This window comes from Mustela lutreola, chromosome 5, assembly GCF_030435805.1.
Source record: "Mustela lutreola isolate mMusLut2 chromosome 5, mMusLut2.pri, whole genome shotgun sequence".
Classification (NCBI taxonomy): Eukaryota; Metazoa; Chordata; class Mammalia; order Carnivora; family Mustelidae; genus Mustela; species Mustela lutreola.
This window is the reverse complement of record NC_081294.1, coordinates 67106834-67121617: the sequence shown is the minus strand read 5'-3', so window position 1 is coordinate 67121617 and position 14784 is coordinate 67106834. Positions and strand designations below refer to the sequence as shown.

At 41.1% G+C, this 14784-nt stretch overlaps 1 protein-coding gene and 1 long non-coding RNA gene across 3 annotated transcripts in view; one reads left to right on the top strand and one right to left on the bottom strand.

Moving 5' to 3' along the window:
* The window catches only part of SLC12A2 (solute carrier family 12 member 2), a 103988-nt gene extending 102464 nt beyond the window's left edge, over nucleotides 1-1524 (bottom strand). For both annotated transcript variants that reach the window (XM_059174472.1, XM_059174473.1), the window contains exon 1: nucleotides 684-1524. In XM_059174472.1, the coding sequence (XP_059030455.1) occupies nucleotides 684-1415 (732 nt within the window). In that variant the 5' untranslated portion in view covers nucleotides 1416-1524. The remainder of the gene's footprint in view (nucleotides 1-683) is intronic.
* Nucleotides 1525-2300: 776 nt separating this feature from the next.
* LOC131831995 (uncharacterized) overlaps nucleotides 2301-14784 on the top strand; it is a 251640-nt gene continuing 239156 nt past the window's right edge. The window contains exon 1 of the long non-coding RNA XR_009353889.1: nucleotides 2301-2739. This is a non-coding gene — a long non-coding RNA (uncharacterized LOC131831995). The remainder of the gene's footprint in view (nucleotides 2740-14784) is intronic.

The window sequence follows — 14784 nt, the reverse complement described above, 5'->3', positions numbered from 1 at the left end:
TTCTCTTTCAGTCTTTCCCCTCCCCCTATTTTACACTTTGCAGTCCCCCAACTTTTTATACAGTCCTCTCCCAAAAAGTTTACATAATAAAAAATAGATTTATGCCATTACCAGGAAGAGCGTATCCCAAGATTTTTCAAAGGATATTCAAGAGAGCAGTAATTGAGCCTTAATAATTCATAGACCACAAACACACCCTGTTAAGATTTTCCCTTCAAACACCACTGTTCCCACTCTCAGGACCCCTAATGGGTATACATAAGCCACACAATACGACCTTTAAAATGGACACAGATGGGAGGTGCTCTCCACTCTCTCCCCAGAGACACCCTCACCAAAACCTCCCGCACATTCCCTCCTCGGGGCCCACAAGCACAGTGTCATTCAGAAGGATGACTCTTAAGGGTGAGTGAGAAAGAAAGCGTACACCAGATACACAAGTGGATGGTGAAGGTTGTTAAAAGCAATCTCTCTTCTATTACCTAACTAGCTTAACCCGCTGCAAACTTTTAAGAGATTAAGTTACATTCCTCGGCAGTTCCACCCTTGACAGCTGACCGCAGAGATGCCAGCGAGTCGTGCCCGTCCATTCCTGCCACCTCAGCCGCGGCGAGCCAGCGGCCACATCCCGCGGTCAGCAAGGACCAGTGGTTGGGGAATGAGGGAGGGCTGCGAGAGCTCACCTTTTCCAGCTCATCGTGGAGCTCGGCCAGGCTGGGCCGGAGTAGCTTCTCGCCCAGCTGCGCTGCGGTGTGCCGGTAGTGATCGATCCTGGGCACGGCGTCCATGGTGTTGTGGCCAAAGGTGCGCAGGTAGTAAGTGTTGGTGTGGGTATCATAGTAGTAGTGCTGGTGATGTCCACTGCCGCCGCCACCGCCGGAGTGCAGGCTGCTGCCCTCGCTGAGCACAGTGTCCCCGCCGTTCTGGAAGCTCACGTTGGGCCCGTCGCCTCCGACCCCTGCCGCATCCGACAGGCTCTCGTCAGCAGATGAAGAGGCAGCCGGGTCCACGAAGTTCACGCGGAAGCGGCCCTTGGCTTCCTCGCTGCCCTTGCCTGGCCCGCTTTCGCCGCTAGCTTTCCCGTCCGCTGGGGTCTCCTTACCCCCAGCCCCTGCACCAGCCGCCGTGCCCGCCGCAGCCCGCCCCGCGTTCTCGGAAACGAGGTCCACCTGGAAGCGGCTCTGGCTCGGGGTGGGCCCCAAAGGTCTGCCCAGTCCGTCCCCGGCCGCCGCGGCGCCCTCACCGCGGACCCCGCCGCCACCCCGGCTCGTGGCCGCAGCATCCTCCGACACTGAGGGCACGGCCGTGCCGGGCAGGTCCACCCCGGCGGCGGCCAGCGCGGCAGCTGGCGGCGTCTCCCCGACCCCGGCCAGCCTCGGGGCGCCGGAGGAGGGCGCCGTGGGCCCCGGTTCCATCGCTGCCAGACCCCCGGCAGACTCCGAGAGCTTGGCGGACGTCGCGGGCTGCACGCCCTCCGCGCCCCCCGCCGGCGGTGCCCGCGGCCGCAACGCCAGGTGACGGAATCGCTCGCCCGCCCGCCTGCCCGCCCGCCGCCGCTAGCCCGGACCGGCACAAACGCCGCCGGCAGCCGAATCGGCGCGCGAGTGCAGTGGGCGCGGGGCGGGCCCCGCTGTTTAAAGCCTCGGCGGGGCCGCAGCGGTGGCGGCTCCGGCTGCAGCACGCGGGAGGCGGGGTCAGCGGCTCCTCCGCCCCTCAGCCCGCCCACCCGCGGTCCCGCAGTGTCGCGCGGCAGACGCTTCCTCGCCGGTCCGGCCCTCCCGGGCTTCTGCCAGACCCCACGCGAGAGCTGCCTGCGCGAGGATCGCCTCCGTCCAGTCCGCGCCCGGCCTCGGGCAGCGCGAGCAGCACGAGCGGCGCGATCAGGGAGCAGGCGCGGCGACGCGCAGCCTCACCGCCGTCGCCGGGATCTCCGCGCCGCTACCTCCTCTTCCGTCGACCTCCTCCCACCCTTCCACCTCCTTCCCCCGCCCCCTCTGCGGCGAAAAGGAGAGCCCCCCCCCCCCCCCCCCCCCGCCTCGCCGCCGGCCGACTCCCTCTCTCCCCGCCCCTGGGGCTGCACGTCAATGGGCCGGCAGCCCAGGCCTCGGCAGAGCAGGCTGCGGACGACGCCCGGCCCGGCGGACGAACGGGCGCCCCAGTCCTGCCTCGGCGCGCGCCGATTGCTGATGCTCCCGCGGCAATTGCCACCACAGCCAGGGCTTCTGGAGCGCACTCTCGCTCGCTCGCTCGCTCTCTCTCTCTCTCCCTCCCTCCCTCTCGTTTTTTTTTTTTTTTTTTTTTTTTTTTTTTTTTTTTTTTAAGTTCTGAGCTCGCAGTACTTGGGCCGAGCCGGCGAGATCTCGCGAGATGTGGCATGGCTTCAGGGCCGCTTCACCTCAGGCTGGTGGTACCCGAAGCGGTGCTAGAGCTGCGGGTCGCCCCTAGCTCCGGTGGGTGAAGCCGGGGATTTTCCCGTCGGGCCCGCAGGTGCTTCCGGAGTTGCCTGCGAGGTGCGCCCCGGGCGAGGTCGGCTCGCAGCTCGCGCCGGCCGCCACTGCCGGCCCTCACTCCAGGCCTGAGCCTAGGGGGCGGCAGGATTTCCTCTGAGCCGCCTTTGAGGCGGTCGACACCCCGCCTGGCCGCGTTAGATTTGCATAACCAGAAACACTCCAGTGGAGATGCAGTGGGTGTGTCCACACTTCGATGACACCTTTATTTTAAAAGCTGTGATGTTTGAAGGTGAGAAGGGAGCTTAGTTGTGATACCGGATCGTTTCAAAAATGATTCTTAACTTGAGGCATTTCCAAAAAGGATAGGAAGCTCAGCTCAGAAGCGAGTACACAGCAGTTAACTAACCGTAGACCCGTGACTAACCATGGAGCACTAACCGGGAACTTTCGGCACGATTTAGGTTGTGAAGAATTCCTGTTTACCTCCTCTGTTCTGCAGACTTGTTTTCTGTGAAATGTAGGGCAATATAGTGATTTTGCAACTTTCTTAGCAGCAGAATCTATTTTTAACCTAAATTCTATGCACAGCCCCCACAGAAACGCAGATAACGACCACGATTGACTTCTTACATCGCTTGTCTTTTATTTATTTGTATTTATATATTTTAAGTTTTTATTTCTGGGGGCAAACACCCTCCTTTGCCGAACCCTGGAATTATGACTGAAGAGCTATAGAGTTCTCAGAATTGTTTGGAAATGCTGTGAAGAAAGTTGCAATCAGACAATTCTCAAGAAGTTGTGATACCCATGATCTTAGTTGACCTTGGCAAACTTTTCTTCTGGATTTATTATTTCTGTTGGAAAAAAATGGAGAGAGGAAGGAACCACTCTCGGATCATGTAGCCGCAGTTTTTTAAAGTCCCTCTTCAGCTTGTGATGGTGGCTGACAACCAGAAGAGGCCAGAAAAATCAGATGGTCCTTAAAGCAGTACAGTTGGTACTGGGCCATTGCTGCCTCAGTATTTGATCCGTGTGGTGCTGAAGCTAAACTGGTACCTGTTGGAAAACATTCACTGAGCAGAACAAACGATAAGCACCTACTATGGGGTGCTCTGTATTTTGGGACTATGAAGGCAAAGCAGACAGTTGCCTCTCTCATGGAAATGATGGTCTAGTGGGGGAGAGAGAGGCAATAAAGTTCAATGGGTACAATATATAGGGTACTTGTAGTGAGCACGAAGGAAGGAGAATGGGATATGTGTGTGAGATGGAGGTGGCAAAATTTGTCATGGAAGGGCTCCACTGAGACGGTGACATTTGCGTGAGGTAATGAGAGATATGTATATTTGGGAAAATGATGTTCCAAGCAGAGAAAAAACAAAAACTGAAAGGTGAGAGCATGCCTAACTAGTTCTCAGAATTGCATATAGGCCAGTGGGGCCTCAGAGGCCTGCTTAAGGGATGGGGAGAATCAAAGGAAATTATGTCAGAGTTAGGGGTTGGGGCCATGATGGACCAGAAAGGACCTCTTTGGCTTTTGGAAGGACTTTGGTTTTTAATTTGAGTGAGATGGTATGTTAGTTTGGACTGTCCTAACACAATACCATAGACTGAGTTGTTTAAATAATAGAAGTGTATTTCCATACAGTTCTGGAAGCTGGAAAGTCTAAGAGCAGGGTGTGAGTATGGTCAGCTTCTGGTCAGGGCTTTCATCCTGGCTGGCAGGCAGCTGTCATCACTGTGTCCTCACAGTCAGAGAGAGAAATCTGGTGTCTCGACTTATAAGAAGAACAGTTTCGTCGAGTCAGTGCTCCACCTTTACGACATCATTTAATCTTATTCTCCAAAAGGCACTATCTCCAATGTAACACACATGGGTTAGGGCTTCCACATACGGATTTGGTTGGGAAGGTCATTTCACTCCGTAACAGATGGCAAGTTAGTAGAGAATCTGAGTAGAAGAAAGACATGATTTGACATATGTTTAAAGCATCAATCTGCCTTGTAAATATACAAGAACACAAATAGTGGGGCCAAAGAAAGAAAGAAGGAGACGTGTCAAGAGGTAACCCAACAATCCAGGAAGGGATGATAGGACTTTGACCATGATGGGTAGCAATGAAAAGGGGGCAGGGGGCACAGGGGGGAATAGTTGAATTCTGGAGAGGCAATAGAATTTCTGATAGTTGTGGAATGTGAAAGAATCCAAGGGTTTTGGCTTGAGTGACTGAAAGAATAGTGTTGCTATTTTCTGAGGTGGAGGAGTTGGTGAGTGGAGCAGGCTTGGGTAGGGGGTATATCAGGAGCCCAGTCTGAGATGTCTGTTGGAGGAAACAAATATATGTGTAGTAATAAATAGCAGTCACTCATATAAATAGGTAATTGCAGACTGAGAAGTTCTAGGACAGATTGGAACACGGTACAGTGAGAATGCGACATAGAGGGACCAGTGAGGGAGGAAGGGATTTTTCACCTGAGGTCTGAAGGATAATTACTTGTGGGGGTGGGGGCCAGTTCAAAAAAGTGAAATATTGTGAGCAAAAGCCCTCGTGGACTGAACATGGCCTGACTAAGGAACTTGCAGCCAGTTTGGTTAAAGCATAGAGCCCAAGTGATGAGAGAGATAGGAGATGAAGCTATCTATTCTAAAAGCCTTATACAACCATTAATGGGTTTCCATGGTGATAGAGGGGGGCATGATCAGGTGTAACTTCTTTAGAAGTCTCTAGTTACATTGTGGGCAGAAGATCGGAGAGGAGCAAGAATAAGAAAGATAGGATACAACTTCAGTATTCTAGGCTTGGGATGATAGCAGTACTAGTAGCTTATATTTATATGGAATTTGTGCCCTGGATTCAGTGCTAAACTCTGCATTCATAATGTTATTTAATTCTTAGAACAACAGCATGAAGAAAATCATAGCATTACCCCCATTTTGCAGTGAAAAACTGGGTCAAGGAAAAAAGGTTAAGTGACTTCTCCAAGGTCACTCAGCCAAAATCAAGATTTGAATTCAGGAAGTATTGCTCCACTAATCAAACTCAACATTATGGGAGATACATGAGAAATGAGGAAAGGGAAAAATTTGAGAGATACTTCAGAGGTAACTCAAAGGACTTGGAAATGGATTGAAGGAAAGGAGAATAAAGGATGAATTTTGTAACTTTTTTACCTGGAGTTAGATGATGGTAATGTTGGTGAGAAAAAGAACATTCCAAAACTAGGTTTGGAGATAAATATGAGAAATTTGGTCTAGAACATATTGGGCCTGAGGTACTTTTGAGACATCTGATGGAAAAGTTAAGAAACTATTTGACTAGATGGGTCTTGGGCTCAAAGAGTTTGAGTACAGTATGACAGAGTACAGATGAGTGAGTTTTCTGCAAATAGATGATAACTGATACCGTGGACATGAATAAAATCAGTCAGGGGGTTGGTATAGAGCAGCAGTGTACAATAGAATTTTCTGCAGTGGTGGAAATATTCTATATCCGTGCTGTCCTATACAATCACCATGGGTGACTTGTGGCTATTGAGCACTTAAATGCTTAGTGCAACTGAGGAACCAAATATATAATTTTATTTTCTTGAGTTTATTAAATAGTCCCATGAGCTAGTGGCTACCATATTGAACAATGTGGGTATAGAGTTCAAAAGAAGACCTAGAGTCCAGCCTCATGTAATTCCAACATGTAAAGAGGATAAAAGAAAGAGTGGCCTGAGAGATGAAAGGAGAACCTGATGAAGTCATTTTTGAAGTAAGATCAGCTGAGTTAAATTGGGCCAAGAAATGGAAAAAAATGAAAAATGATACTATATTGAATTTAATAATATATATTAGCCAACACAATGGGAGGATTATGGGGGAGAACAAAGGTTCCAGGAGATAGAATCAAATTGTGCATGTGAAATTTACAGAAACACTGTCAGGAGAGGTCTCCATTATTTCACTGTCAGCAAACAATTGGTTATCAGATTTACCATATGTCAATTTAGAGACTAACCTTGAGGAGAGCAGACTAGTTGTCATTGCCATGGTGGAGTACCCCCATCATTTTGCTCACTTTCCCCTTTTGCCAAAAAGTTAGCCTGTGACATTGCATGTGTCAATGAATTTACTAGTATGGATTGAATATACTTAGAATTTAAACTAGAAGGGGCTTAGGTTGTTATTCCAAGCCTTTCAGTTAACAAATACTAAAAATATAAAAGGAGACATAGATTATGTTTAGATCTACAATTTTTCATATCTGCAGATTTATAACAAGTGAGATACAAAACTATGTTGACTTTAAAATCAGCATTTGGGCTTTGTTGTTGTTGTTCATAGTGAGTTTTACTTGGATGTGCTGTGTGTGCTCATAGTCCACCTAGTTATGGTTTTCTTTTTTTACTAGCTGGCATTCTGCATACAGATTAGGTCAGTGGTATTTTTCTTGACCAATGAAGTTATTATCCTATCATGGAAAAAAAAGTTACCCTAGAGAAGCTTGTTTATGCTGTAAATGTCATAATTTTGTTTTCTTACTCAAGTCTCAATCACATTTTTTTTAAAGATTTTACTTATTTATTTGACAGAGCTCACAAGTAGGCAGAGAGGCAGGCAGAGAGAGAGAGGGGGAAGCAGGCTCCTCACTGAGCAGAGAACCCGATGTGGGGCTCGATCCCAGGACCCTGGGGTCATGGCCAGAGTCAAAAGCAGAGGCTTCAACCCACTGAGCCACCAGGCGCCTCTCAATCACATTCTTCTTTAAAAATTTGTATTTGTAAGTTATATCTTTCAAAAAAGACAACTCAAGGTTTTAGTGAATTTAAATCTCATTGAAGTAGTATGTTCATAGTAAACACATTTAAAATAAATGTAGTGTCAATCTCTTTTCATTCCCCACTTCCTTTTATGCTTGTATTTGTCATAAAGCTAGTTAGGGAAATCTTCCTTCAGTCAAATTTTGTACTGGAAAAGTTATTTTCTTTTTGCACAGATTTAATACTTATAACTCTATAGGCTGTGAACATTTGCAAACCTTGAAATTAAAAATTATTGTCAAGTATTAATATACAGAGTAAATACTTTTACAGAATAGCTTAGTGGTTATAGTCATGGTCTCTCCTTGGCCAGACTACTCTGGATTTGAATCTTGGCTTCCTGGCTCCTAGTCTTGTCACTTGGGCTAGTGTGACTTCTTTGCCTCAGTTTTCTCCCATGTAAATTAGGGATACTAAATGTAGCTACCTCATAGACTTTTGAGGATTATATCTCTTACTACCTGTAAGGTGCTTAGAACAGTGCCAGACACTTGTTAAGCCCACATATATACAAGCATTAAATATTTTATTTAAAAAAAAAAAGAAATAGTACTCAGGCAGAACTTTTAAATTGTATCTTTTTTGTGGGTGTTTCCTATTTAGTTTTATAACTTTGCTTCCTGTTTTGTTTTTGAGAGGCATTTAAGTGACTTTTTGTAAGCTCCTTTTTTTCTGTTACAGAGTTTGTCATTTTAAAGCAGTTGTTAGCATCATTTTCCTGCCACTTATTTGGAAGATGAAAAACAATACCCTAAACTGAGGATTTTTTTTAAGGATGAGGATTTTTAAGGATGTTCACCTTAAAGCCACTTATTCTTTTTACTGGGCACTTTTACAACTAGTGGTTTGTTACTAGAGCCATTATATATTAAGTGTATGTTACATACTAAAATATGCTATAGTAGTATTTTGTCTGTATTCACTGTATTTACTATACTTTAAAAAAAATAGAGGTTAACAGCATAACACAGCAACACTTAAAAAATACATAACCTAATAGTTTAATTGCCTCTTTATGGAGTCAAATATCACAATGTATCCCATAACTAAATTCACTATTCATGAAAAATCTCTAATTTCCTATCCTTTATTATACTCATTAATGATTGATTCATTTTTCACTTTCAAAAAACTATAAGTGTAATTGAGGTACGTTTTTATAGTTGTTCAGGATGCCTGAAATACAAAAAACCCCATAAACATGAGGGGATCTTAAGGATTATGAAGTAAGCCACTACTTTGAAAAAGATAATATTTTTCCATTGGCAGGCACTTTTAAAAAATACTGTTTCTTATTTTAAAGTATCTTTACATCCAACATGGTACTCGACCTCACAACCCTGAGATCAAGAGTTGCATGCTCCATCAACTGAGCCAGCCACGCACTCCCCAAAAGACTTTTTTTTCTTTAGTAACACATTGTAATGATTAGCAGCTCTTATAGCTATAGTACTAGACATGTAATGAACACTCAAATACTTATTTAAGAATAGGACATTCCTCCTAATGGCTAAATTAAAATTTTCTACTAATAATTCAAATTTTTCTTGTCCTACTCTTCAGAGTTTATGGTAACCCATAAAATGTAAGGTTTCTTTTTGTTTTAGTTTTTAAATGATTTCCTCTTACAAGTCATTATAGAGCCCAATTTTTAAGTACATAATTATTTTTATTACTTTCCTCTGGACCCTTTCCAAGCAATTTAATCTGCCTTTAAATGTGGGCCAAAACTATTAGGTACAGTATTCCAATTAAAAAAAACAACTGATGATTGTAAAGGTAAAGACAGACTTTTACAGTACAAGTAATTGTTTTTACTTAAAACTGGGCTTATCACATCAGACTTCAGATTTGGCCCAACAGTTAACTCTTAGATTCGTCAAAAACTATTTTTAAAATTTTTTAAGAAATTTTAAAATTTAAAAATTAAATTAAGAAATTTATAATTATTTTTCTACCAATTTACAAAGACCTGAAATTCTAGACTATAAATTAAAAATTTTATATTTATGAGGTCCATTAGATATTTTTCTAATTATAAAATTTCTTATTATAAAAGTAATATATATTTAATACAGAAGTCATAGGAAAAATAAAAGGAAAATATAATGCCATCGTCCTAAAGATTTGCCATTTAGTTTTAAACAATTTTTTTTATCTTTTATAATTTTTAAAACTTGACAATAGCAGGAACATCTTTCTGTGTATATAAATATCTTGCAACTGCATGATTCCTAATGTCTTCTTAATGTTGCGCCATTTGGGTTTATTATAAGTTACTGAATCTATCCTATTTTCTTAATGTTTTGTTTATTTCCTTCCTTTATAAATATAGCAAGCAGTGCTGAATTGCTTTGTGCATATGGCTTTCTTCATATTGGATTATTTCCTTAAGATAAATTCCTAGAAATGAAATTGCAAGGTATGTGTATTTTTAAAACTTTTGGCATACCTTGCAAAATTGAGTTTCCAAGGCTTATATCAATGTATTCTTCTATCAGCATTGTACTTGAGTGCTTGTCTTCCAGCACTGTTACAAATTCTGAGAAGGGTCTTCTTATCTTTGTCAATCTGATTAGTAAAAAAATGGTTCAATTTTCAATAACTGAGTGCTGGTGAGGATAAACTTTTTAAAATTTATTAATAATATGAATGATTTTTATTATATATAATATATCTCAGTTGCCTATTGATATCTGTAGTATACTGATACTGATAGCAGATATTGATATCTGATGTATCCTGAAGTATGCCTTCCTTCTGCCTTGTTCTGGTAATAGCGTACATGTGTTTTTTTGTTTGTTGGGGGGAGGTATGGGAATGACCTCTTTAAACAGTTTTGAAGGATATAATATTTAAGGACCTTACCTACCCCAGCCAAATTGAGAACACATTAACAAATGTACCATCTGGCTCTCCCAAGAGTTTTGGATTTTGAATGGTATGATGCAAAATCAGAAAATAAGTCCAGTTGCTAGGGCTATTAGCTGCTCATTCCTTATTGCCTCCCTCACTGGAGAACTGCCTTGCCTGGGAGCAGTCCAAGGCAGGACTGGCTAAAGGGACAATAAACACAAAGGCCATTGCTTCTGTTTGGGACTGCTCTAATGAGCACCCTGTAGGATTGGCAGAGGCTTCAGCTGTATCCTCCTTGTGAGTCCGTGTCTCCCTCTGCCCAGTCCTGCCTACAGCAGTTCCTTATGGGTATATCTTGTGAGAGCACTTCCCAGCCATCCTTCTCTGTGCCATCTCCCACTTCTGTCTGCTTCCAGGAACCTGCCCATTTATTCCAGTGATAGCACTCAAGGAAAACTGTATAGTAGTTCATGCTACCAAAACCCCCAGGAACTCTTTCTCTCGTCCTTTCTGCATCCAATTCTTCCTTTTAACTTTCTCACACTTTAAGTCAACCGTAGTTGGTTCCTATGGCTTGCAACCAAGAATCGGTATTTATACAATGCCATTTTCCTGTCTTTTGCTTATCAATTTTATGAGCTTTTAAATACCACATGTATAAACCTTAAACTAAATTGGTTCTCTTCCATTTGTCTGTTGCATTGTAGTTTTGTTCATGTAGTGTCGACATTCAATTATTTAAGAAATGTATTGCTCTCAAATATTTCAGTGTTTTTCTTTGTTATTTTTACCTTTGGTGTCATGTTTAGACAGGTTTTTGCCATTACAAGCTTGTGTACAAAGAATTAACATGTATATGTTTTGATTTATGGTTTTATTTTTAATCTCCTAACTCATAAAATAATTTATTTTTGCTTTTGTATGAGACAGTGATTTAGCAATTTTCTACAAATAATTTAACTGAGTTATTATAATTATATTATTAATAATTATTAATAATTATTATTATTAAGTCATAATGTTAGAGTATACTTTAACAGTATCCTCGAATTTCAGAGTTTAAGTGCAATCACATATATCTTTTACTCAGACAGCAGTCCGGAAGTGCTATGTCTCAAGCTTGCCAGGCAGCTCTGCCTTCTCATCACAAAGGACGCTCGCATCTCTGCGTCAGAGGCACTTGCTTCACTTCTTGCTACTTTTCAGGCAGTGGGAAGGGGGAACTAGAGACAAGCAACTTCTTCAGCATCACACAACACATGCACACACGCATAGAGGCATGCACACACACACTGGCATCCTATTGACCAAGATTTAGGCACTTCACTATGCATAGCAGGTTGGGAAATACATTTTACTGGATATTCATGTGGACAGCCAAAACCTATGGACTTCTGGTATTTTCTATGATAAGGAGTCCTACCAGTGGGTAGAAACATGTATTTTAAAAGGTAATAAAACATCCTAATACTCTTATTAAAATGGTAGTTATATTGAATATGGAAACTGAAAATGTACCTAGAAACATAAAGATTAGTACATAGCTAACATTGTAAAATGGTGTATGTATGTGCACGCTATGCACATGCTGTAGCAATTCAAATCTTTTCTTCCCCCTCCTTCACCATCTCTACCACCATAATATTTGAATATTGTGCATGAGTTCAGAATGGTTTGTTTTTTTTTTTAAACTAGATGCTTTTAAGGCTCTGACATGCTTCATGGTACCTTTTTTGTTCAACTCTCAGATTCTTTTTATGCAGACTAGGTGAATATGAGCAGTGATGATAAAAAGGATACATTAGTCTGATTGTTTAAGAGGATTTATAATTTATGAAGTAAATTCATCAGGAAGTATAATATTCTTGAAAAGATATAATATTTGCCTAATGCTGATTTAGGAATGAATATTAAAGATCTAATAATGATGAAGAAATAAGAAATTCTATCTTCTCATCTAAATACAGAATCTGTTATTAGTACAATACAATTTTTATTGTGATAGTTTGGACACAGTTTCATATTCAGTCTCTCTGTACTTTATTTTGGGTTTTTAAGTGCCCAAACTTTAGAATCTATTCTATAAGCCTTTGACTCCTTGCCGACTAGAATAAGATGTCCTTTGGAATAATGTTGGTCTATGTGAAACATGGTTGTGATGCAGAGTAGTTTTGAATGCTTTATTTTTGCAGTTTTTATTATGATGTATAACATATATAGGGAAGTGTTTAAGACATATATGTACCTTTTGATAAAAATTGCAAAGCAAGTATCTTTGTGAGCCTCCATTGAAGTCACAAACCATAATAATGCCCAGTCCCCCAAACCCCCAAGTATGCCCATTCCAGCTCACAACCCTTTTATCCTACTCCTAGATAAGAGAGTCCTTTCCTTCTTTTTATATACATTTATGTCTCTAAACAATATAAATAGATTCATATTACAGGGGTTTTTTTGTGTGTCTTGCTTCATTTCAGCTTATATTTGAAGAGTTGATCCATGTTGTGTGTGTTGTAGTACATTCATTTTCACAACACTATAGTATTACCTTGTATTGATATACCCCAATTGATGTAGCCATTCTGCTGTTAATGAATATTTTGGTAGTTTCCAGGTAGTTTTGTTTTGCTATTGTGAACATTGCCGCCATGAAAAAATTAGTATAAATGTGGTAGTGAATATTTGTAAGTTTTTGTAGGTTCTATATTTAGGAAGGCATTGCTGGCTTACGAGGTATGTTCTTTACCTTTGGTAATCATCATCTATCTATAGAAGGGGACACACTGTTGTCCAAGTAAAGTGGTTGTACCAAGAATGGTATTATTTTTAAGGTTCTTTAGCATCTCCTCAGATATTTGCTAAGTTTCTTGAGTGAGGAATGTTATGGTATTGTTTTTTATTATAAAAGTTAAAATACCTTGTAGAAAAGATGGAAACCAGTTCTTTTCCAGTCATTAATTTAAAAAGATATCTCAGTGTGGATAAGATCTATCAATCTACAGTTTAAAAATACATTATGGGGGCGCCTGGGTGGCTCAATGGGTTGAGCCTCTGCCTTTGGCTCGGGTCATGATCTCGGGGTCCTGGGATCGAGCCCCGCATCAGGCTCTCTGTTCAGTGGGAGCCTGCTTCCCCCTCTCTCTGCCTGTCTTCCTGCCTACTTGTGATCTCTGTCAAATAAATAAATAAAATATTTTTAAAAATATATATTATGTGTCATATATAGTATGTTATATTAATACACTATTATTATTAATGTAACAGTATTACATTGGTTGGGTATATGATAATTTATTTACCAGGCAAACTAATTGATAGATATTTAGGTCATGTCCAAGTTTTTATTATTACCAGTGATTGATCCATAAATACCTGGTAATATTTGAGGGCTTATTCATTAGGTACATTTGTAATTACAGAATTATTGCTCGTAGTGTATAAGCATTTTAAATTTTGATATATACTGCAAAGTTGCCCTCCAAAAAGCTCTATCGGTTTATCTTTTAATCAATTACTATTTTTCAGCATTGTATATTGTCAGAATACTTTATGTTTGCTGTTCAGATAGTTGAAAATATAATTTGGTTTGCATTTATTTATTTATAAGTGAAGTTGAGCATGATTCCATTTATTCTCCTTTTTCTGTCAACTGCCCATTAATATCTTCTGCCTATTTTTTTTTAAAGATTTTATTTATTTATTTGACAGAGAGAGATCACAGTAGACAGAGAGGCAGGCAGAGAGAGAGAGAGGGAAGCAGGCTCCCTGCTGAGCAGAGAGCCCGATGTGGGACTCGATCCCAGGACCCTGAGATCATGACCTGAGCCGAAGGCAGCGGCTTAACCCACTGAGCCACGCAGGCACCCTCTTTTGCCTATTTTTCTGTTGGCTAGTTGCATTTTTTCCCTTAGTAATTTGTGAAACTTACTCCAAATTAAAGAAATTAACATTTTTTTCTATTATGTGTTGCAAATACTTTTCCTATTTTGTGGTTAGTTTGTATACTTTGTAACTTTTTGCACATAGGTTTTATTCTTATTTATGATTTTCATGTTGTGCATAACTTGCAAATTGCTTGGAAGCTATTTCATGTGTTGTCATTTGCTTTGTAAATTTATAAAGACAGCTAAATTTAGCTCACAAATAGCTTTTTTTTTCTTTTTTGCAAAGACGTGTGTGTGAACATCCTTTTAGGAACCACTATAGATTGTGACTACAGTGAAGCTAAACAGTTTTGGTCGTCAGACAAAAATGTGGTTAACATTTAAATGACTACTATTTCCTTCTTCCTTCAGTGGCCCTAAAAGTCAATGGGTAGGAAAGTATTAGTAAAGGACAGTATCTTCTTGACATAAAGTATTACCCTAAAAAGTTAGAGAATACCTTCTCTCCAACCTTCCTTCAATTTCATGCATTACTTCATCTGAAACACCATATCCAATACTGTCAGAAGTACCAGCATCTCTTATAACAATTTATTCATGGATAAACTTTGATTTGTAATAAATGAAATTGATTAATATGGGCTTTATATTTGCCTTAGAAACCCTATAATAGATATTTTAATAGAATATTTAAAAGAACAGATATATGAAGTTCCTCAAAACACTTCAGGACATCCAAATGAGTTGTTATTTGCATATATGGAAATAATCTATGTGAACCTAGCTCA